This window comes from Scyliorhinus canicula, chromosome 5 (genome assembly GCF_902713615.1).
Source record: "Scyliorhinus canicula chromosome 5, sScyCan1.1, whole genome shotgun sequence".
NCBI lineage: Eukaryota > Metazoa > Chordata > Chondrichthyes > Carcharhiniformes > Scyliorhinidae > Scyliorhinus > Scyliorhinus canicula.
The window spans coordinates 178,629,911-178,653,710 of record NC_052150.1 but is presented as its reverse complement, the minus strand read 5'-3'; the positions used below and the strand labels follow the sequence as shown (position 1 = coordinate 178,653,710).

The window sequence follows — 23,800 nt, the reverse complement described above, 5'->3', positions numbered from 1 at the left end:
CCAACCTTGAGAAATCATTGTCGATGGCATCCTAGTTTTGATCATACTCTACAAGAACATGATTCATATCTTTGCCCTATCCTTTACAGAATCAGGACCATACAGCTGAAGTTTAATCCTTCCAGGTGCAGTCAGACTCAACCAGGTTCCCTCAAATGGGCCACTTACTCACAAACAATAGTGTAAAGCCCGATGCAGAAAATTTAGATTTAGATGAGGGAACTAAATGTAATATCTCCAAATTTGCAGATGACACCAAGATGAGTAGGACGGTAATCTGTACAGAGGATGAAGAGATGCTTCAGTGAGATTTGGACAAGTTGCGTGACAGAGCAAATGAATGGCAGAAGCAGTATAATGTGGATAAATGAGAAGTTATCCACTTTGCTCGCAAAACATGAACACAGATTATTATCTGAATGGTAATAGATTGAGAGAAGGTAATGTGCAACTAAATGTAGGTGCCCTTGTACATCAGTCGCTGAAAGTAAGCATTCAGGCACAGCAGGTGATAAAGACGGCAAGTGGTATGTTGGCCTTCCTAGGGTGAGGATTCGAGTAAAGGAGCAGGAATGTCTTGCTGAAATTATACAGGGCCTTAATGAGGCCACACCTGGAATATTGTGTGCAGTTTTGGTTTCCTTATCTGAAAAAGATGTTCTTGACATAGAGGGAGTGCAGTGCAGGTTTACCAGACTGATTCCTGGGATGGTGAGACTGATGTATGAGGAGAGATTGAGTCATTTAGAATTATATTCTCTGGAGTTCAGAAGAATGAGGGAGGATCTCATTGAAACCTATAAGTTCTAACAGGACTGGACAAGGTAGATGTAGGAAGGATGTGCCCAATGGCAGGGGAGTCCAAAACTAGGTTTTGGACTCGTTCTCGGTCTAAGGATATGGGATAAACCATTTAGTACTGAGATGAGGAGAAATTTCTTCACCCAAGAGAGTAGTGAGCCTGTGGAATTCATTATCACAGAAAGCAGTTGAGGTCAAAACATGTTTTCAAGAAGAGGTTAGATTTCGCTCTTGGAGTTACGGAACCAAAGATTGCAGGGGGAATGATAATAGAGGGAAAGATTATAGCCTCAGATGGTGCCTGCTATATATGCAATTGGTTGCACTGTTGCTTCACAGCACTCAGCCAATCATCTACTAGAAAAATGTGCACGGGATCATACAGACTACTATGCTGCACTCAGTCACAACAGGGCCTGCCCTTGCCAGCACAGTGACTCTTTGGAGATATATTAGAACCACAATTCATACTGCTAAGTATCTACTGCAGCCCAAACTTGAAAACAATATGAATGATGTCCTCATGCAACACAGATTGAGAAGCAAATCGCTCATAGACATGGCGGTCGAATACCTGGTCAAATGGTCAAGATCCAGACTGCATATGGCCATGATCAGTTAGCAGTGGTACACAACCAGTTCCCCCCAAGTAAACACTTATATGTCAGCCTCGGATGGTACCCGGTGGTGCAATTGTCTTCTCCTCCTACAGATATCAGAACGACCATCAACAGCTGAAACAGCATTTCAGTCATCTGGCCTATGGTACATGTCCCCCACACCAGTGGACATGCAGATTATTTCAAAGACTCATGCAGTGAACCTTGCACCTACAGAACAAGGTGACGGAATGTTTTAGGCTGGCCACAGTAAGGGCACCGGCCAGAGTAAGACTACATCACCAACTGACATAACCATATGTTCAGGGTGCCTGAGCAAGCTGAACATGAGGTTCCAAAACTTTATTACCATCTAGCCTAGAACTGACTTCCAAATCTCATTTTTCTACAATGAAAAGTGGTGCGGGAAAAGGAGACGCGATGGGCTATGCACCACCTGCAACAGTTTAGTCCCTGTCTCGCTGTGCATGTACATTGTTCTGCATTGTTAGATAGTTTAATTTGTATGTTACACTATGTTCTGTATGTATGATTACGCATACTGTTACATCTCATACCACCGGGAACTAAACAGGGAGGATGTAGATCGAGTGGTCACATGATAACATGATGACATGGCTACAAAAGAAGTCACGTGTCGTGAGTGTGGGAGTTATCTCCGGGGGCGAGGGCAGAGCTCAAGTGTCGCAGTAGCTGCTGAGCTGGTGAAAAAACTATTCTTTGTTATGAGTCCTTGTTGTCGGTGATTCAGGAACCCAACACATTTACAGTCATTGCATTGAACCCGACTTTTATTGCCTCATTTCAGGCAGTATTGACAATAAATCAATGTCAAATCATTATTTTTCAGAATAACTGAAACAAATGAAAATAAGTGCTAAAATGGCATCAATCAAGACAGGCTTTAGAGAAATAGAATGAATAGTAATGATGTGATATCTGCCTGTGAACATGTTGATCGGAAGGTTTTGTTCTCTTGTGAAGAGCCAAACACAGCGCAGGCTGTAAATCCAAGAGACAGGTATTTATTTTCAGGCTATCATCAGCTCTCTGCTCTTCCTTTCTTGTTATAGCTACTTTAAATATGTTGGATCGGTCATTACACATGAACTCAACTCATAATGCTTCACCCAATTACATTTGGAAAGGCCTGGGTGAAATGTAAAGGAAACAGAGCATTGCAAACATCAGCACATTTACTCACGTGGATTGGGTCCAGAATCTTAACTGCAGCCTTACTGTCATTTTTTTTGTTTAATACTTTGAAGACTTTGCCATAGGTTCCTTTACCAATGGTTTCAATAATCTCCCATGTATCTGAGGGATCAGGGAAGCTGTCAAAGGTGATCGTTCTTCCGGATAACGGGTACATCCCTAACAGTGATCCCCTGATAAACAATGGAAAAGAAACAATAAATAAAATACATTGAGCACTTGTTGACATTCAGAGCATTCTATTCTCTTCCAGTCAGAATTTACAGAAGTGTTTGTTACAGCCCAGGCATATTCCAAACATTTTTCTGCTTATGGCTAAAGCATCATCAGTCACCAAAGATTCCTATTATAAGATAACTATGTCCTCATCTGTGTAGAGAGTGGGATATCATGAAATGGAATTGATAGGAATCCCTGTGTTGCAAAGTTTGCATGAAATGATCTCAGAAGACTATAGTACAGCATAATCGTTTATTCTTCCACCATATGATGGGAGAGAACTACATTAGAGGGACCTCTGGAGCAACACTCTGCCAGTCTACAGAATTGTAAGCACCCTTCAAACACTGTCAGCCACGTACAAAGAACATTGTTTAGATTACATGGTTCACAGGCAGGGTGTCTCTTAGTTTAGGCACTATCTATCCTTCATGATTCCTCCCAGACGTTGCACCTAATCTCGGTCTCAATGTCTGTTCCTTCTACGATAAACAGCCAAGGTCTTCCAGAGGAATGTTTTGCTAACTCAGGTCTGCAAGGGTACAAGACTCATCTGAGAAATGCAGTACTGCGAAGACCTGTTGTGTAGTGAAGGTTCAAGGGCAGAAAGCTGAGTGCTACATAACCATGCAGGTAGTGGCCTCTTTTACACCAAGTGAATAAATATTGGTTTAACCCAATTTATTTTAATTTTTTAAAAAAATCTTTATTATCACAAGTAGGCTGACATTAACACTGCAATGAAGTTACTGTGAAAATCCCCGAGACACCACATTCTGGCACCCTGTTCGGCTACACAGAGGGAGAATTCAGAATGTCCAAATTACCTATCAACACATCTTTCGGGACTTGTGGGAGGAAAGCGGAGCACCCGGAGGAAACCCACGCAGACACGGGGTGCAGACTCCACATAGACAGTGACCCAAGCCTGGAATCGAACCTGGGACCCTGGCACTGTGATGCAACTGTGCTAACCACTGTGCTACGCTGGGGTCCAAAATTCATATTAGTTTTATTAGTCCCTTTTATCAATACAATTAATAAATTCATACGAGTCTAATTAGTTATGAATTCCTAACATCTTGGTTATGGTATACACACACCAGAAATCACATGGGGTGACCATCACATTCTTCTGTCCCCTTTGAAAGGTAGACATAAAAGACTTGCGTTTAGAATCATAGAATCATTGAATCATAGAATTTACAGTGCAGAAGGAGGCTATTCGGCCCATCGAGTCTACACTGGCCCTTGTAAAGCGCACCTACTTAAGCCCACACCTCCACCCTATCCCTGTAACCCAGTAACCCCACCCAACCTTTTTGGACACTAAGGGCAATTTAGCATAGCCAATCCACTAACCTGCACATTTTTGGACTGTGGGAGGAAACCGGAGCACCCGGAGGAAACCCACGCAGACACGGGGAGAATGTGCAGACTCTGCAGAGACAGTAACCCAAGCCGGGAATCAAACCTGGGACCCTGGAGCTGCGATGCAACAGTGACTAATCACTGTGCTACCATGCCCAAATAGATAGTGCCATTCACAACTTCCTGACATCTTAAAGCATTTTTTAGATTAATCCAGGTTTATTTATCGATGTAATAATAGACAGGAACAAGGAAAGATAGTAAGATACATTAGCGATCCAGATAGGGGGCGAGATTCTCTGACCCCGCGCCGGGTCGGCACGGCACCGGTTGGGGGCCGCTCAACATGGTCCCCCTGACGAATCCCCCCGCACGATGGGCCTAGTGAGCGCTGAGTTGGACCGAGTCCTGCTGGCGTCGTTCTCGTCTGGTCCTACCCGGCGGGACCTCGGTGTTCATCCTGCGGGGGGGTGGCCTTGTCGGGGGGGAGGGGGGATCTGACTCCAGGGTGTCCCTCCACCGTGGCCTGGCCCGTGATTGGGACCTACCGATCGGCGTGCGGCCTTGTCCTAGTGGGGGCGTATGTTCCTCCGCGCCAGGCCCCTGTAGCCCTCCGCCATGTTGCGTCGGGGCCGGTGCGGAGACGGCAATCCACACACATGCGCGAACTCACGTCAGCCGTGGCGCGCATGCAAGGAATCGTGGTGCCCGTCCTGATGCCCGCATTGGCAGCTGGAGCTGCGTCAGTCGCTCCAGTTCCATGCTGGCCCCCTGTGCGTCGCAAGATCGCTGATCCGAGGGGCCTCTTGACAGCGTCAACACTTAGCCACAGGATCGGAGGACCCCGCCCAAGGGCTCTCAGTGATAACATGACAGGATGTGCGCTATATTTTACAGAAATGCTTTGAAAAGAAAATCTTCAGAGATATAGGGAAAAGGACAGGGGGCAGGATTCTCCGTCAGCTGACATCATTATCGTGAAACGCTATTGGGCAAAGAATCGGTTTTAATGCCAAAATCGTGACAGGCGGCAGGTTTATGCCTAATCACAATTCTCTGGTGCCTCGACAGTGGCGTCAATTATTTCCACTCTGCACGTACATTAAACGCCGGACCTGAACCAATTCTCCGCCTCCACCGGGGGGAATTCCTGACGGTGAGGTTCATTTGTGCTTTCAAAAATCGTGAAACAGGTGCTGTGGCTGATGAGGGGAGGGAGGGGGGAAGGAAAGTGTCCAACATCTCCATAGTGTGCTGACAGTTGTGCCACTGACCAGGGGGCATCTGCCTGCCAAGGAGGTGAAATGTGGAGAGTAGCAGGGGGTGGCCAGGAGGTGAGCTATGGGGTCAGGATGAATGTTCACGGAACACCATTGCCGCAGCCTGCCAGGCAGCCGTATGGCTGTGCACGCCGCTGACTGTCCACTGTGGGCCTAGCGGCATAGGTCGTCTGGGTGCTCCCATCGGCCACCCCTCCTAGGTACCCTCTGACTCCAGCTGATCCAACAGGTTGGGTGCGTTCCAGGACAACCAGTGCCATCTTGTGGCTGGAATGAGTGTGTGTGAGGAGTGGGGTACTAATATGTGGTTGCAGCTTGTCAACCTCTCGAGTGCCAATCCCGAATCCAGCGAATCCGACACCACTTTCCATTGGAATCAATTGGGTTCCACGTGGTGCCGGTGCTAGCCCTCAGTGGTCAGTGAATTGGACCAGGTATGGTGCCAGTATTGCTGTTGCAGAACTCTACGAATCCTGCCCCGGAGTCAACACTTCAGGCTGGATTCTCCGTTTCAGAGCATGGACAAGTCTGCAGCAACCACGCCGCGTTCCCGACCGCTCAGACCACACGTGCCCCGTGCGGTCGGGGACTTGGTCCATCCGGAGTGGAGCAACAATGGAGGGCTTCCCGATGGCACGCCAACGCTGTTGCTGTGACGTGTGGCATGCAACGTGACTACGGCATTTTGAAGGGGATGGAGTATGGCTGGCCGCGTCAATCCAGCGCTGATCCTGATTTGGGCATCGGAGTGGATTCTCCGCCCGATCGCCGATTACGGTATCGGTGTTGGGCAACGGAGAATCCCGCCCTTAGTCTCAGGAATGGAGAATCCAGCTGAGGATTCACTTGAAAAGAGTTGGCACAGACATGATGGGACGAATGGTCACCCACTGTGCTGTGCCGTTTTATGTATTCTCTGAGGTGCTGAGTTGCAGGTCTCATCCCATTGCAGTAAATAACTAAGAACACACATAATATCAGCACATAAACTGTGAAAATATCCTTCTTAAAATGGATTTCTGAGGTTGATCATTTTCAGAACACGGGGATGAAACAATCTTTCATCGACATTAATAAAGCAGTGTTTTATGTGAATAATGTTGTTCGGATCTCTTCCCAGAATTGAAAACAAAGTAAGCTGCCCATTCCACTGATATATGTCTTGTGTATATTTTTATGGAGAAGAAAATACAGATTGGCTGAAATGCACTGTGTCCATTCCATGAGCCTGTGTAAACCTACTGCTACCTAGCAACCCTGACATCGCTTCATGTTGCTATGATTTAGTTCTGACATTCTAAAAGGCAAAATGGTGGGAAATTGTGCAGGAAGAACATGTCCCCAAATTACCAATGAAATGAAGGTCTATAACTCTATATGTTTGAGGTGGGCTGGGGGTACAGCATTCAGGTGCGTCTCTTCCTGTGTAGATTAATAGTGTTGTGCTAAGTAGATTGTCATTTATCTCATTTCAATATATTTGCGTATTTCGCTGACTTTAAATTTGGCAGTTCTTCTACATTTCTGAAGGTTCCCTAAATAATCACACTCTAGAATCTCTGCTGAACTGGCAAATCAAATTTGTTCAGATAGAAAATTCTGTTTGTTATTGATTTTTAAATATATCACAACTAATTTCTGAGATTTGCAGTGCAAGTGCTGAATTGTTGTTTGTAGTATTGTGAATGGAAATTTACCTCCTCGTCAGGAAATTGTCAAAATTAAAATTGTGCACGCCCTATAATGATAGCATGTTCTCCAAGGCCCACGATTCATCTTGGGAAACAGCGGCCGGGATTCTCCGATGCCCCACCAGGTCGTAGGGCTCCACCATATTACCCGGGGGCCGGCGCGAAGACGGGACCCTATGCGCATGCGTGAACCCGTGCCAACCGTGGCATGCATGCTCGAACTCGCGCCGGCCGTGGCGCACATGCGTGGTCCCACGCCGGCCGAGGGGCGCTGTTTGGAGCAGCAAACACTACTCCAGTGCCATACTAGCCCCCTGGGAAGGGGTGAATACTGGGCCTGTGTCAGAACTTGGCCGCGGGATTGGAGAATGCCGGCCAGCAGCGTTTTTTCCATTCTTTGTTTTGTATCTTAGGGGAGGGTTTCACGCCCCCCCCCCCCCCCCCCCCCGCAACTCCCCCCCTCCCCTGCTCCATCCCCCAGGTGACTCACCAATGGCCGGCGGCAGGACCAATGGCCAGAGTAGATGTCTACGGGGTTTTATGTGCCCCTTACCCTCTGCTGTCGGGGAACGCCCATGGGGGTTGCCATTGGTGGGACCGGAGATTTCCCTGACAGGAAGGCCAGAAAACTTTGGCCTTAGGTTTCACCGGTGAGTGGAACTGGATTGGCTTTAAGAACATAAGAATATAAGAACTAGGAGCAGGAGTAGACCATCTGGCCCCTCGAGCCTGCTCCACCATTCAATGAGATCATGGCTGATCTTTTGTGGACTCAGCTCCACTTTGCGGCCCGAACACCATAACCCTTAATCCCTTTATTCTTCAAAAAACAATTTCAAAAAAAGGGCTTTGTGCAAGACCTTTCTTCAACGTGTCGCGACAACATATAGTTTCCCCAATGCTTCTGTAGAAGCTTTTGCTTTTAGCTAAACCGAGGAGAAAAGCTGTAAGAAAAAAAACGAGAGGGCAGCACGGTAGCACAGTAGTTAGCACTGTTGCTTCACAGTTCCGGGGTCCCAGGTTTGATTCCCGGCTTGGGTCACTGCCTGTGCGGAGTCTGCAGGTTCTCTCCGTGTCTGCGTGGGTTTTCTCCGGGTCCTCTGGCTTCCTCCCACAGTCCAAAGATGTGCAGGGTTGGTAGATTGGCCATACTAAATTGTCCTTAGTGTCCAAAAGAGGTTAGGTGGGGTTACTGGGTTATGGGGATAGGGTGGGCTTAAGTGGGGTGCTCTTTCCAAGGGCAAGTGCAGACTTGATGGGCCGAATGGCCTCCTTCTGCACTGTGAGTTCTATGATTCTATGATTCTAAGAATAGTGCATGTTTTCTAGAGGTAATTCACTGGTTATATGCTCAATTGGTGGTGGATAATTGGACAACTAATTAGAGGAGGAGGATCCACAAATATCCGTAGTCCAGCACATCAGTGCAAAAGACAAGGCTGAAACATGTGCAACAATCTTCAGCCAAAGATACCAACTGGATGATCCATCTCAGCCTCCTCCTGAGTTCCCCAACATCACAATCTTCACTCCATTCGATTCTCTCCACGTGATATCAAGAAATGGCTGAAGACACTGGATGCTGCAAAGGTTATGGGCCCTGCAGCATTCTGACAATAGTAATGAGGAATTGTGCTCCAGAACTTGCTGCCCCCAAGTCAGACTTTTCCAGTACAGCTGTAACACTGGCATCGACCCGGCAATGTGAAAAGTTTCCCAGGTCCTGTTCACAAAAAGCAGGACAAATTCAACCCGGCCAATTACCACCCCATTAATCTATTCTCCACAATTAGCAAAGTGATGGAGAGTGCCATTGACTGTATTATCATGTGGCACTTACTCAACAATAAACAGCTCACTGACGCTCAGTTTGGGTTCCGCCAGGGCCATTTAGCTGCTCTGTTGGCCGCTTGCAGATAAGATTTTAAATTGATAGAAAAAATTACATTGCATTTTTTGAAGGAAAACTGGGGATTTCTCCCCATTGTCCTTATCAACTTTTAACTTCTCAACCAATATCACTAAAAACACTACTACAGTGTTGTTTATGGGATACTGCTGTGCGCTAATTGGTTGTCGCGTTTCATACATCAGTAGTTAAATATTATTGGCTGAAGGCACCTTTTCAGACACAACCCCCATCTAATTTATAACACTGTAGAGTACCCAAAATACAAAAATGCTGCAAGTAAAAAGTATTGTAATAATGCTCTTAACAAAACAGGTAATTACTTAAAGTTACAATTTGAGATCCATTTCACTGATATAGGCAGTAATGAGACAGACAAAGCAAACCAGAGATTAAGGATATGTGTGTCTCGAATTACATTCTTGCGCTCGCTTACTAAACAGCTTCAAATATGGTTAAAGATTGGCTGTTAATGCCATAGGTATCTAATCAGATCACAGATCATATCCAATGTCCATCCATCATATCGAAAAAAACCATGATCAAATTATTATTAACAGCATTATTTAGATGTCTACCAGGATCAAAACAGGTTACTAATTTAATTTTTTTGGAACTTCCCATAAAAATACACATTTTTTGCCTCCAATTCCTTTGCAGAGTATTCACTGGAACGTGACATTCTCTGAACTATTTTTCAGACCTGTCGGGAAAACTAATGGCTTTTCCATGACTACAAGATTCAAATAATGCAAACAGAAATAGCCAGAAATACTCAAGAGTTCAGGCAGTGTTATAATAATAATAATCTTTTATTGTCACAAGTAGGCTTACATGAACACTGCAATGAAGTTACTCTGAAAAGCCCCTTCTCGCCACACTCCGACGCCTGGTCAGGTACATGGAGGGAGAATTCAGAATATCCAAATTACCCAATAACACATCTTTCATGACTTGTGGGAGGAAACCGGAGCACCCGGAGAAAACCCACGCAAACACGGGGCAGACTCCACACAGACAATGACCCAAGCTGGGAATCGAGCCTGGGACCCTGGCACTGTGGAGCCATAGTGATAACCACTATGCTACCGTGCTGCCCCCGCCCGCCCCCCCCCCCCCCCATAGCCCTTGTTCACTGCATGAGTCCAAATTGAATGTACCTTAGAGCTGACCTTCCAACGTACCCGCACCCCTCCTCCCCCACCCCAAAACAAAACTCCTATTGAAAACCATGGCAGGCAAGTTGGCCATCACTGTGAAGAAGTCAAGTATTTGGAAGCTTTGGGTGGACATTTTGTCAGATGCTTCTTCATCCCAACACTACTATTAATTTGTATGAAGCGGCTGATTTTTCTTTTATTCCTTCTTTCTTTTTCTTTTCCTTCTGTTTTTCTCTCTTTTTCACACTTGCTAGGGAGATTATTTCATGGACTCTTTGAAAAGTCCTGATGGATCTTGCATGGACCCCAGTTTGAGAACCATTGTCATCAATACAACAGTGAGGGCAAGAAACTGGAGTCCGACACTCATTTTCTGGAGTTAAACAAAGGTAATTTTGTAGGCAAGAGGACAGATTCTGCCCTAGTGGGCTGGGCAGAAGACTAAAAGGTAGGACAGCTGATGGGCCGTGGCAGTTGTTTAAGGAGATATTTAATTCCTCGCAACTAAAGTATATTTCAGAGAGGAAGAAAGATTCTAAGAGGGTTAAAAACATCCATGGCTAAGCAAAGATTTTAAGGTTAACATTAAGACAAAAACTAAGGCATATCAGATTGCAAAGGCCGATGGCAGACTGGGAGATTGGGAAACTTTTAAAAGATCATCAAAGCGTTACTAAAAAAGTTATAAAAACAGCAAAGATAAATTATGAAAGAAAACCAGCGCAAAATATAAAAAAGGATAGCAAAAGCTTCCATAAGTACATAAAAGGCAACAAAGTCGCTGAAGTGAATGTTACAGGATCAGATGGGGAGAAGCAAAAACGGCGGACAAGTTAAATTAATATTTTTCTTCAGTTTTCATGGTGGTTGACACTAGTACCATCACTATACGAACAGGTAATTCAGAGGGAAGAGAAAGGGAGGAACTTAGAACAATCATCATCATTGGGAAAAAATACTGAACAGACTTTTGGGATTGAAGGCAGCCAAATTCCCAGGGCCTGATGGTCTACATCCTAGGGTGTTAAAGGAAGTGGTAGAGAGATAGTGGGCGTGATTCTCCGCACCCGGGAGAAATCGTGAGGCTGGCGTCAAAAATGGGCGGGTTTGACGCCAGCCTCCGCCCCCCCGACCGGGAACCGATTCTGGTCCCCGGTCGGGGCTAGCACCCGCGGCCGTGAACTCCGGCATCCACTAACCAGAGTTTGCGACGGCTGACGCGTCAGATGACGGCAGCCGCGCATGCGCAGATTGGATGACTCCAACTCGCGTATGCGCGGATGACGTCATCGCGCATTTGCGTGAAACCCGCACATGCGCGGGCCGGTATGCCCCTCAGCCGCCTTGCAAATGGATACAGTGGGGCGGCGGAAGGATAAAGAGTGCACGGGGTAAGTACCCGCTGCCCGCGATCGGTGCCCACTGATCGCGGGCCCATGGCACCCTTGGCACGGCCGTGGTACTGCCGTGCCAATCGGTGCCATGGTTCCCCAGATCGGGGCTTTACGGCCGTTTTTACAAACGGTCAGACCAGGTGTGTTTGACGTTCCTAAAAACGGTCGTAAAGGCCTTGGAATTCGGCCCATCGGCCAGCTGAGAATTGCTGCTTGCCGTAAAAAAAACGGCGGGCAGCGATTCGTGTCAGGAGGCAGGCATGGGGGGGGGGGGGAGAATAGCGGGAGGGCATCAGACCAGCGTGGCCGGAAAAATTTACGCCACGCGCTATTCTCCGCACCGTCGTGAGTGCGGAGAATTGCGCCCAGTGGATCCATTGGTTATAATATGCCAAAAATCCCTGGATGCGGGAAAGATTTGAATGGATTGGAAAACTGCTGATTCAAAAAGGGAGGGAGAGGGAGGTAGAGAGTAGGAAACTACAGACCAGTTAGTTTAATATCCGATTTTGGGAAATTGTTAGAATCCATTATTAAGGAAGTAATAACAGGACATTTGGAAAGTTAAAACGCAATCCGGCAGAGTCAGCATTATTTAATGAAGGGCAAATCATGTTTGCCGAATTTGCTAGAGTTCTTCAAAGATATAACAAGCCCAGTGGATAAGGGGGATCCTGTAGATTTAGTATATCTGGATTTCCAGATAGCATTTGATAAGGTGCCGCACAGAATGTTAATACACAAGATAAGATCACATCAGATTCGGGGTAATTTATTCACTTGGATTGAAGACTGGCTGACCGACAGAAGTCAGAGTGTCGGGATAAATTAATATTTTTCTGGTTGGCAAGGTGTAACAAGTGGGATGTTACAGGTTTTGGTCTTCAGGCTCCAACTATTTATAATATTTATTGACTTGGATACAGGGATAGAAGGTTCGATAGCCAAATTTGCAGATGACACAAACATAGGTGAGATAGTAAGTTGCGATGGGAAACAAGAACCTTACAAGTGGATATAGATCTAGGTTAGTTGAGTGGACCAAAATTTGGCAGAATGAGTTTAACGTGGATAAGTGTGAAGTTATCCATTTTGGTCGGAAAAATGGAAAGATAACTTATAGGGCACTATTCATGCCTCGTTGCGCTCGTGCGAGAGCGTTTCAAGGCGAGTGAATAACAGGAGCCATCCCATATGCAATGGTCTCCCATGATCCCCTGCCCAGCAAGTGGTCACATTGGAGCTCATTAGTACTCCTTTTTAAAAAGATGAACCTGGTGGAAGTACATCTGCGGGGAGCCAAGGAGGTGAGTAGCCAGTGTCATGCAAATGCCCCTTTAAGAAAGGTTTCTGTCTTATCACATGGCTTCAGTGATATCATTGTGTGGACGGAGTTGGGCTGTTTTTTTGGTTTTGCTTTCACATTTGCCTGCTGTGGACTCAGACAGAGAACAGAAGCTTTTTTGGCCTGCCGCTCTATCTTCATTTTAAAAGCTGTTTCCAGACTACTTGGTAACTTAAAAGAGATAATTGCTTTCTGGAATGAATTCAAACCTGCTGTCTGAAAAGGGGACCAGAGTATCAATAACCAGGAAAGTGAGAACGCCGTGCTCTGGGCCATGCCTTTGAAAAGGGGTTTCTGGTTTTACTTGGATTTTGTTATTGAATTGGAACAATTAAGGGGGAATTCATTAAGGGTTGTGCATAGATTACTGTAGCTGTGTGGGGTCCTTTCTGTTTGTAGTTGATGAAAAAATCCTTACTGTGTGTGTTTATATAAATGTTAACTAAATTCTTAGAATAAAGCTTGTTTTCTTTGATTAAAATCGCCTAAGAAGTCTGTTGAATAACACCTGAAAGGCAGGCTGAATTGGCAATCGTAGTTGAGTGAGCATTTCACACATCCAAAGCAAATTCCTGTGGGTGGACAGGTCATGTAGCACGAGGGAGTCATTGCCTAGCATCCCAATCCGACCATGATGCATGGACACTGTGTCTGAACACTTCGGGTGGCAACACCATATATACGGCGACCGAGATCCGGACACACAGGGGATGTGCCCCAGCTCTGGACATGTCCATGGCCAGAGGGTGGGTGAGAGCAATGGGGAGGGGAGCAGCGCCCGGTTAACGTAACATTATGTGCAGGTTTTAGGGGTACAGGGTCTGGGGTCTGGTGAGCGGGGTGTGGAGGGGGGAGTGGGGCACTGGGGCGGGTAGTGCATAGGCAATGTGTTCCAAGCATGGGGGAGGGGGGAGATCAATGGGGGGATGGAGGCTCCGGAGGTGGGAGCCACAGCTGGTTATCACCCTCTCCCAATTCCTCACAGATATTGAACGGTATGGACGATATTTTCAATCCAGCAGAATAGGCCCTAGTGGTGCCGCTAGTAGGCCGGGCAGCCAGACGCGTCTACAGAGGCTCAAGGAGGCAGTCCATGCAGGACCCCACCCCACAGCCTAAGGACCCGCCGCCCATCAGGCCAAGGTGTGACCCAGAGGGGGAAGCCCGTCACGGCCCAAGGTGTTCAAGCATCAATGGTCGTTCGAGCAGATGATGGACAGTGTGTGTCGCAGGCTGGTCCGTCTCAACAAGGAGGCAGTGTGTCACCTGTACCATGTCCTTGCAGACTTGGCACAATGTGGAGGAGGAGGAGAATACCTGCTCTCTGTGGCCGTCACCGCAGTCCTGAACTTCTACGCCTCGGGATCCTTCCAAGGCTCGAAGGAAGGCATTTGTGTGGAATCATTTGCCAGGTCCGCAGCGGGTACCCCTTATTCCCAAAGAACCAGCCGCCCATCCAGGGGTGGTCCTCGAAGAGGCCCGGCATGTCTGACTACCCCAGTAGGTAACTGTCGTGCACACTCCCTGGGAAGTATGCACACATCATCATGAGCTTCATGTGGTGGCCGCACACAGGCTGGTTATTCAGGGAGTGAAACCTCTTCCTGTTAATGTAAGGCACTCCCAGATGGCCCGGTCAGTGTAAGGCAACGTGTGTGCAGGCCACCGCTCATAGGTGAATCCGACATTTCACAGTTGCCCTGTTTGCCCCAGCAGAAAACTCTATAAATTTTGGCATGGACCAAGCCCAACAAGATGCCCGGCCAGCAGGACCCTCTGCCATCACCGGGATGCCCCAGGTCCAGGGACTATTAGACTGCACACACGTTGCCTTACACTGACCGGGCCATCTGGGAGTGCCTTACATTAACAGGAAGAGGTTTCACTCCCTGAATAACCAGCCTGTGTGCGGCCACCACATGAAGCTCATGATGATGTGTGCATACTTCCCAGGGAGTGTGCACGACAGTTACCTACTGGGGTAGTCAGACATGCTGGGCCTCTTCGAGGACCACCCCTGGATGGGCGGCTGGTTCTTTGGGAATAAGGGGTACCCGCTGCGGACCTGGCAAATGACTCCAATATGGAGGCTGGAGACAGTTCTCAGCCATGCCTGCATACCTTTTGGGCAGCATGGTAGCACAGTGGTTTTCACTATTGCTTTACAGCGCCAGAGTTCCAGGCTCGATTCCCGCTTGGGTCACTGTCTGTGAGGTGTCTGCATGTTCTCCCCAAGTCTGCGTGGGTTTCCTTCGGGTGCTCCGGTTTCCTCCCACAAGTCCTCTGTGTACCTCAACAGCCGCCGGAATGTGGCGACTGGGGGATTTTCACAGTAACTTCATTGCAGTGTTAATGTAAGTCTACTTGTGACTATAGATGCGGATACCTGATACAATGAGGCCCATGTGGCCACGCGGGCCGCTGTTGAGCGGTGCATCGGACTACTCAAAATGCGGTTCCAATGTCTTGACCGCTCCAGTCCCCTGCAGTATACCTCCCGCCCCCTGGAGAGTCGCCCACTTTCTGGTGGTCTGCTGTGCCCTCTACAACCTGGTACAGCAGCAGGGCGGCGTACTGGAGGTGGGGTATGAGGAACATGTGGCCACGTCCGAGGAGAAAGAGGACAAGGATAATGAGGAGGCGTCAGAACAGCATGGCCTGGAGGACGATCCCGGGAGGAACTGGAGGTCCAGTCAGAGGCTACAGGACAGGGAGCAGTTCCGAAGGCTCGACAAGTTCAAAGGGCCAGGGAGGCCTTCATACTTGTCCGCTTCCCATAGGACGTGGCCTGGTCCATCAATTGTAACCCTCCCACCCTCCTACCCCCATTTCCCAGCCTCCGAGAGTCTGTGTTACATCAATCCAGTGTGATGGGACTGTTGGCACTGTGAGCGGGTCACTGTCGAATTCGGTGGGGGGGGGGGATGATAATAATAATCTTTATTCATGTCATAAGTAGGCTTATATTAACACTGCAATAAAGTTACTGTGAAAATCCCTGAGTCGCCAAACTACGGTGCCTGTTCGGGTAAACTGAGAGAGAATTCGGAATGTCCATTCACCTTCTGGGACTTTTGGGAAGAAATGAGAGCAGCCGGAGGAAACCCATGTAAACACGGGAGAATGTGCAGACTTTGCACAGACAGTGACCCAAGACAGAATCAAACCAGAGACCCTGGTGCCATGAAGCAATAGTGCTAAACAGTGTGCTACTGTGTCACCCTTACCCACAGAGGGCACTGGTGCTCCCCAATCTGTGCCATAGTATGACCCCTGCCTGTCTGCTGACTGCTCACTCACACCCATTACCTGCATGAGGGGGTGGGGGGGATGTCTGGAGAGATGGCCCAAGGTTCGGAGGTCAGTCCGCATTGTGGAAGAAAGTGACAGAAACATCATTCTGGTTGTGCTGAAGGGTTTTTAATGTTTTACAAATATCCAATGATGCACCACTCTCCCAATTGTGTAACATCACTCTCCCCACCATCCCTTCACCCCTGCCTTACCCCTGATGTGTTAGGCAGGTTGGTTCAATGTGGACTGCACTCGATGCAGGGAAGTTAGAAACAGACGTCTGACACTGGAGAACATCCAACACTGTTTTATTCAACTATAGAACTGCGATACATATTCAGCTGTGAGTCGACACTATACTGATCTGACTGGTGACCTTGTAGTAGCCTGACCAGACTTACTAGCTAACGCATGGTGTTTGCACTTGCTAGCTCGTGGACTCTGACTGTCTCAGTAGCTGGGTCCCGAGAGAGCGGGAAACCTAGTGCCCTCTGGCTTAATAGTGGTAGTGTCCTGTCTGGTGATTGGCTGTACTGTGTTGTATGCTTACTGGCCATCCTATGTATCAATCACTGCCTGTCTGCATCTCATTATATACACGAGTGGATATTATGACAACCCCTACCTACTGCCACTCCCCCAGTGTCCTCAGTGATCTTTAAAGTGCTTCACCTTGCTAGCTCTACCGCTAGTCATGTCCCCAGGATGCAATCAGAGGTGGAGGCAGCCTGCTGTTTACCATGTTCTATGGCCTTTGATGCCCCTGGTGGGTGTCCTCTGGAGGTCGTCCTCTGGGGGGCGTGCTCTGGGGTCTCTGGGGCTTACATTGCAGTGTTAATGTAAGCCGACTTGTGACAATAAAGATTATTCTTATTATCTGTGGCATGAAGCTGGTAAGGCCTCCTTAACTGGACCAGTTAATGTTGTATTGCGGTGATGATCTCGCCAGGCTGAGCACCGGGAATCTCGCAGCAGTTTCTGCTTCCTACCACACTGTGAAACTTTTTGGAATAATGACACACATCATCTAAATGATGTTTAGGGGCTGGTTTAGCACACTGGGCTAAATCACTGGCTTTTAAAGCAGACCAAGGCAGGCCAGCAGCACGGTTCAATTCCCGTACCAGCCTCCCCGAACAGGTGCTGGAATGTGGCGACTAGGGGCTTTTCACAGTAACTTCATTGAAGCCTATTCGTGACAATAAGCGATTTTCATTTCATTTCAAATGGAGAGTTACTTCAGAGTGCTTCAGTGCAGAGGGATCTGGAGGTCCTCATGCATGAATCGCATAAAACTAGCATGTTGGGACAGTAGGTAATAAGAAAGGCAAATAAAGTTTTGGCATTTTTGGCTAAAGTAATAGAGTATAAAAGTAGTGAAGTGTTGCTGCAACTGTAGAAGGCATTGGTGCGACTGCACCTGGAATATTGTGGACAGTTTTGTTCCCCTTAGTTGAGGAAGGATGTAGTTACATTAGAGACAGTTCAGAGGAAGTTCACGGGATTGATTCCAGAGATGAGAGGCTGGGTTCTCTTTTTGGTGAGATGTTCTCCCACTGGAGGAGAATTGCACTCATTTTCCGTCACCCCGGGAGAACAAAGCGGGATGCAATTCCATATCCCTTGTCATTCAAATTCCTGCATGCCCCTTGAGCAGGCGACCCGATAGCAAAATCCCGCAGCCGGCCACTCCTCCCCCACACCGCGAAGCACTCCCCCACCACTGGATTGCCTGAGTGTGTGTCCCCTCAAGTATGGGGGAGCCTGAACTGCCCCACCTCAGGGACCCCTTAATGAGGGAGACCCCCCCCATGGACCACTTTAATAGGAAGACTCCCCCCAGAGACCCCTGTTATAGGGAGACTGCCCCAAGGATCCCATGAATAGGAGGACCCCCACCCCTCCCCCAGGGAGCCCCTGAATAGGGAGACCTCCCCCCAGGGACATCATGAATAGGGAGAACCCCAGGACTCTCTAACTGAAGGAACTCCCACAGGGACCCCTAATGAGAGGGACCCCTAACAGGGACCCCCTAACTGCAGCCACCTTGCCCACCACCCACACCCACAGATATCCCCTAACTAAAGGTACCCCTCGGATCTCCCTAACTGCAGGAACACCTCAAGGCCACCTAACTAACGGGACCCCCCACAGGGACCCGCTGGCCAAAGGGTTCCTCCCACAGCCCCCACCACCTCCACTGACCTTTCCCCCACACAGAAGAGAGATCCCTGCCTGGAAGCTAGAGAACAGACCAGACAGGAGCAGTGAAAAAAAATGATCACTGTAACACTTATCTGGAGGCTCCATGTGTCCTCGAAGGAGAACAGCTGGGACCCGTGTTTCAACCCCGCAGATCCAACAGCTGCAAGTCATTCATAACTTTCTACTCGCGGGCTATGATTGACAGCTTTCACATATAGCTGCAGCCTGGATTCATTCATCTCCTTTCATGGTTCAGTGTCGCTAAGTGGTGAAACCCCAACATTTACAAACATTGACCACATCAAGAGGGTTCAATGCATTGCAATCGCAGGTGTCAATCACAGCCCACTGCCAGAAAGTTATGAATTGTTCGCAGGGATCCGCGGGGATGAATCACGGGTCCCAGCTGATCTCTTTCGAGGAAAAGGCACGTGGATTGAATTGCAGAATGGGCTCGAGGGACTAAATTCCTACCCGTGCTCTCAGCCCTTATGTTCTTACATTCTTTTATGACTACACTTCAAATAGTACTTCCTGGAACTCTGCTGCAGGTCTCTGCCGTGCGCATGCGTGACCACGGACCCAGCCATTCTCCGTCTAGTTTTGGCGCGGGAGCCAGGGGTTTCACTCGGTGCGGCTACTAGCCCTTCACCGGTCCCAGAATCAGTGAGGGTTTGACGCCGATTTTGGCACCGTAAAACACCACAGTTCCCATGCTGCCGTCGGCACTTAGCCGCAAAATCAGAGAATCCAGCCCCCTTTGTTAACATGTACGAATGTATAATGGGCTGGACATTGTTCAAACGGTCGAAAACACCTCCCACACCAGATCCAGTGTTTTCAAATCTCAAAATGGCCAGTATTCCGGTGAGGTGAAAGAAGACACAGCCTGAACCTCTTCTAGATGTACAGCAAAATTAAAATTAATGACTGGAAGAACCTTCATACCAATCATTCAAAGTGTTGGCAAAGAAGCTGCCTCGTTCCTTGAGGCCAAACATCTAAATGATGAGACAGGGTGGGAGCGGAGAAGGAAAGAAAAAGAAGCAAATCCTACACCCCGGATACCACGACCCCATGGGACACCCTGCTCACGTTCACAAACACCTGCAGGTCGAGCCTTGGCCTGCTCGGTCACATGAAAACCCATGGCAGAAATCTGTGACCCTGAGCAGACATCACCCTCGAATCGAGGGGTAGTTGACGACAATGGCGATGACAGGGCTTGGTGGAAACATGAGGGAGAAGGGCAGAGTGGGGTATAGGACAGGATCGGAGGAGGCTTGTGAGAAGTTTGAACACTGCTTTAGGCCAGTTGGGTTGAGTGGCCTGCTTCTGTGCTGCAAATTCTACACAGTTTCATGGATACACATATCTTGATGAGATGGCATTGCACTGTATTGATACAAAGCTAGTCAATAACCTGTAACTGCTAAAACATGAGTGCCATATCATTTGAAATGTATCAGAAGAAAGTATTAAGTTTCTCCAACTGCAACTGTGGCCAAAAATTATTATTATTTACTTATTAAGATGACTTTTAGTAAAAGAATGCACCATCATAAAATATAACAAGAATAAGCCTGTGGTTACGACTGTCCACATAAAAAATTAACCTCAATACCAATGTAAACGTATAATTTACAATACATTTAGACTAGCAAATGGTTACTCCAGAACAGCAAATTATATATTTCTTTCAGACTTTTAGAAATAGAAGAAATCACTTACATATTATGGATGCTAAATCTGTTTCCTAAACAATTACACAAAGCCCCAGGAAATTGTCCAGCTTTTTCTGGTTCATTGACCAGCTAATGTACAAGAATCCCGATGAGCTTCTGGGGGGGAGGAGCTATTAACTAATCCCTAATGTCCAAAGCACGCTGGCAGCAGCACTGAGATCTGAACACATGGAACTGTGTCGAGGATTAGTGGGTATTAATGAGGACTTCAAACAGATCCCTTCCTAATATGATTCTGATCTCCAAAGACACAAACCATTTGGTTCAGCTATAAATGATGTGCGAAATTCACTGCAGGATTTCAGATTTAGGTCTAAATTATAATGCGAGTGGTAACCCTGTGAAAATGAGTGGGCTACAAGTGATGAGATAATTGGAAAATCAAGATCAAATGGTTTCGTAGATAGAAAATATTTTTATGGCAATCAACAATGGTTTCATGGTCATCATTAGAAATTTTATTCCAGAGGGCGTCACGGCGGCGCAGTGGTTAGCACTGCTGCCTCACGGCACGTGAACCCGGGTTCGATACTGACCCTGGGTCACTGTCACATTCTCCCCGTGCCTGCGTGGGTCTCACCCCCACAACCCAAAGATGTGCAGGGTAGGTGGATCGGCCACACTAAATTGTCCCTTAATTGAAAAAAAAGGAATTGGGTACTTTAAATTTTTTTAAAAGAATTTTAATTCCAGACTTTTATTGAATTTGAATTCCATCAGCTGCCATGGTGGGATTTGAACCTTGGTTCTCACTCAACTGTACCCTTGGTCTCTGAACTACTAGTCCAGTAACAACACTACCATGCTAGCACGCCCTCCCTTATTTCATAGAATTTACAGTGCAGAAGGAGGCCATTCGGCCCATCGTGCCTGCAGTGGCTATTTCCCTGGGTTTATCCTAAAAGGACACAAGACAAAGGAAGAGGGAAGGGAGCAGCAGTTAGCTTCAGATTGGAAGTTTGATTGCACTGTCGGAGCCCATTTATATATGTTATCGTTTTCTCTTAATAAATGACTTACCATTCATGATAACACTCTCGGATGCTTCAATATCAATGTTGTAAAAATAGCAGCGGCCACAGAGACACCAGCTTGGGGTTGAATTCCATGAATTTTACTTTTTAACCCCTCCTCACCCTCCCATACCGTACTATTAACCCTCGACCATCTGTCATCTGTGTGGATATTTTGCGGAAGGTGAAATATTTTGAAAGTGTACAATATGAAACGCTTCACGTATTTTGATGTCATCCTTGCACAGGGCCGTGCTAATCTTCTCTGTATCATTCCAGTTTTAGTATATGCACTGAGGGGGTTGAAGTGGGATTGAATTAAGATTTTTAATTGCTATCATTTTGTCACTAAATTAGTGCAAAGATGAAAGCTACAGTTTGTGCGACAAGGTTCATTCGGATGGCTTTAAAAATGATATAATTTACTAATGTATGTTAACATTAACCAATGTATGTGTATTACAGCAATTGTTTTATTACCAGAGGGTCAATTAGTCAATTATTAGGAGGAGAGCCAAATTCACTTGGGTAACTCAGTCATGTTTAGCTATTATAAAAGTCTTAAGATACACGTGTTATGGGTCTTAAAACTGCTATGGGACTAAAAGCACTGAGCAGAAGTAAGGAATAATCTAAAATACAGCCCCAAAAGACATATGTTAATAACCCAAAACTAATCGTGGAACGTCAAAAGTGCTGTACAAATGCAAGCTAATATTGTCACAGAATTAGCACCAATCGTACCCTTCTGGCATTGATGTCAGAAGCAATGTGCATATCCTAATCCACTCCACAAAGTGTTTTGAGCAATGCTAAGGAGCTTATTGAGCACATTGATGTGAGTGCTTCTTATCCTCGTTCATGTCAAAGTGGAATGTACCCTCAGTATTGTATAAAAGTGCTTTTACCCAAGCTGTGAAGCATGGGTAAGATCATCACCTTTAAAGAATGAGAAGCTAAGAGAAGAACATTCATAAAAGTGCTCAGAAATAGAGGGTTCGAAAACACAACTGATGCATTATATCGGCAGAAGGTATTAAAGCAGGGGTGGGCAAACTTTTCCGTGCAAGGGCCACATTCAGAAATTCACAATTTTAAAGGGCCGCATAGTATATTAAGTAAAATAATTAATATTTTAAATAGCCAAAATAAAAGGTCTTTAAAGAAAAAAAAGCACATTTATTTGAAAAACAAAGTAACTCAGTAAGTAACAGAACAATGTCAATGGGAATGATGCATCTGACTGCAGTCATTTACCAGCTTGTTAAAATCAGGTAACCTCGATAACCTCGAGCAACTCATTTCGCGCGGGAAGCCAACAGAAGCACAGCCTAGCCGAGTCAACGATAAAAACGCGCGTACAGTAGTCCCCCTTTATAACGCGGGTGTTGGGGTCCAAGACAGCCACCCGCGTTGCATCCGAGCCGCGGATATCCACGATGGAGGTTTTAAATTTATTTAAAAATCTATGCTAGCGCTTCCCATTGAGAGTCTACGGGGGGCGGGGGGAGAGGTCAGACCCCCGTAGACTCACAATGGGAAGCGCTAGCATAGATTTTAAAATAAATTTAAAACCCCCATCGTGGATCTAATTAAAACAGTGTCAATTTCAGCGGCCGGCTCACTTTGATCCGGAGAGGGAAGCTGCTCTCTCACTGAAACAATCAACCGGCCGCTGAAATTGACACTGCCCGCTGCTCTCTCCCTCCAATCCAACTTTTAAGTTTTAATGTTTCTGATTGGAGGGAGAGAGCAGCCGGCAGTGTCAATTTCAGCGGCCGGCTGATTGTTTCAGTGAGAGAGCAGCTTCCCTCTCCGGATCAAAGTGAGCCGGCCGCTGAAATTGACACAACTGACAGTTGGGGTCCATAAGCCCCCCCGCGGTATATCGCGAACCGTGGTATTGCGGAGCGCGGTATAACGGGGGACTACTGTAGTGGGGTGGATGAGTGGGGCTGTCTTATTGGTCGGTTTAGTTGGGTGTGCGACCAATAGGAGTCCAGGTTACAAACAATAAGCCTTATTATTGTTTGTAACCTGGACTCCTATTGGTCGCACACCCAACTAAACCGACCAATGAGACAGCCCCACTCATCCACCCCACTACGCGCGTTTTTATGCGGCCGCCAATGAGGTGCCCGGAATCATAACCGGCATTTTTGAAAAGCCGCCGGGGAAAAGCCGCTGAAGTAAATGCACTTATTGAATAAGCGCATTTACTTCAGCGGCTTTTCCCCGGCGGCTTTTCAAAAATGCCGGTTATGATTCCGGACACCTCATTGGCGGGCCGCATAAAAACCTTTGTCGGGCCGCATGCGGCCCGCAGGCCGTAGTTTGCCCACCCCTGTATTAAAGGGTGTAAGAAAAGAATAAGCAATTGGAGTGTTGACTAGAAGCATAATGTTTTCTTGAGGTCCAACGAGAAACGACTTGCACTTATAATATCTTCAGTACAATGGTTTTCTAAATGGGTTTTACCTGGGTGATTATCCCACAAGATTACATGATCCCCACTCATGAGTACTGATGGCCAGATTT

General features: G+C 47.1%; 1 protein-coding gene and 1 non-coding gene across 13 annotated transcripts in view; both read right to left on the bottom strand.

The window, feature by feature from the left end:
• Window positions 1-22,589, bottom strand: part of myo3a (myosin IIIA) — a 556,810-nt gene extending 534,221 nt beyond the window's left edge. For 10 of the 12 annotated variants that reach the window (XR_005460772.1, XM_038798142.1, XM_038798150.1 and 7 more), the window contains exons 1-2: window positions 20,236-20,373; window positions 2,626-2,809 (exon numbers count right to left, since the gene is read on the bottom strand). Coding sequence is in view for 10 of the 12 variants with exons in the window: in XM_038798142.1 (XP_038654070.1) it covers window positions 2,626-2,809; window positions 20,236-20,237 (186 nt within the window). In the remaining 2 variants the exon portion in view is untranslated. Of the gene's footprint in view, window positions 1-2,625; window positions 2,810-20,235; window positions 20,374-22,519 lie in introns of those variants that run through there. The other 2 variants (XM_038798143.1, XM_038798153.1) reach the window with 2 other exon arrangements.
• On the bottom strand, window positions 21,466-21,573 carry LOC119966733. The gene has a single exon (XR_005460827.1). It is a non-coding gene; the product is annotated as a U6 spliceosomal RNA (small nuclear RNA).
• Window positions 22,590-23,800: the final 1,211 nt, after the last annotated feature.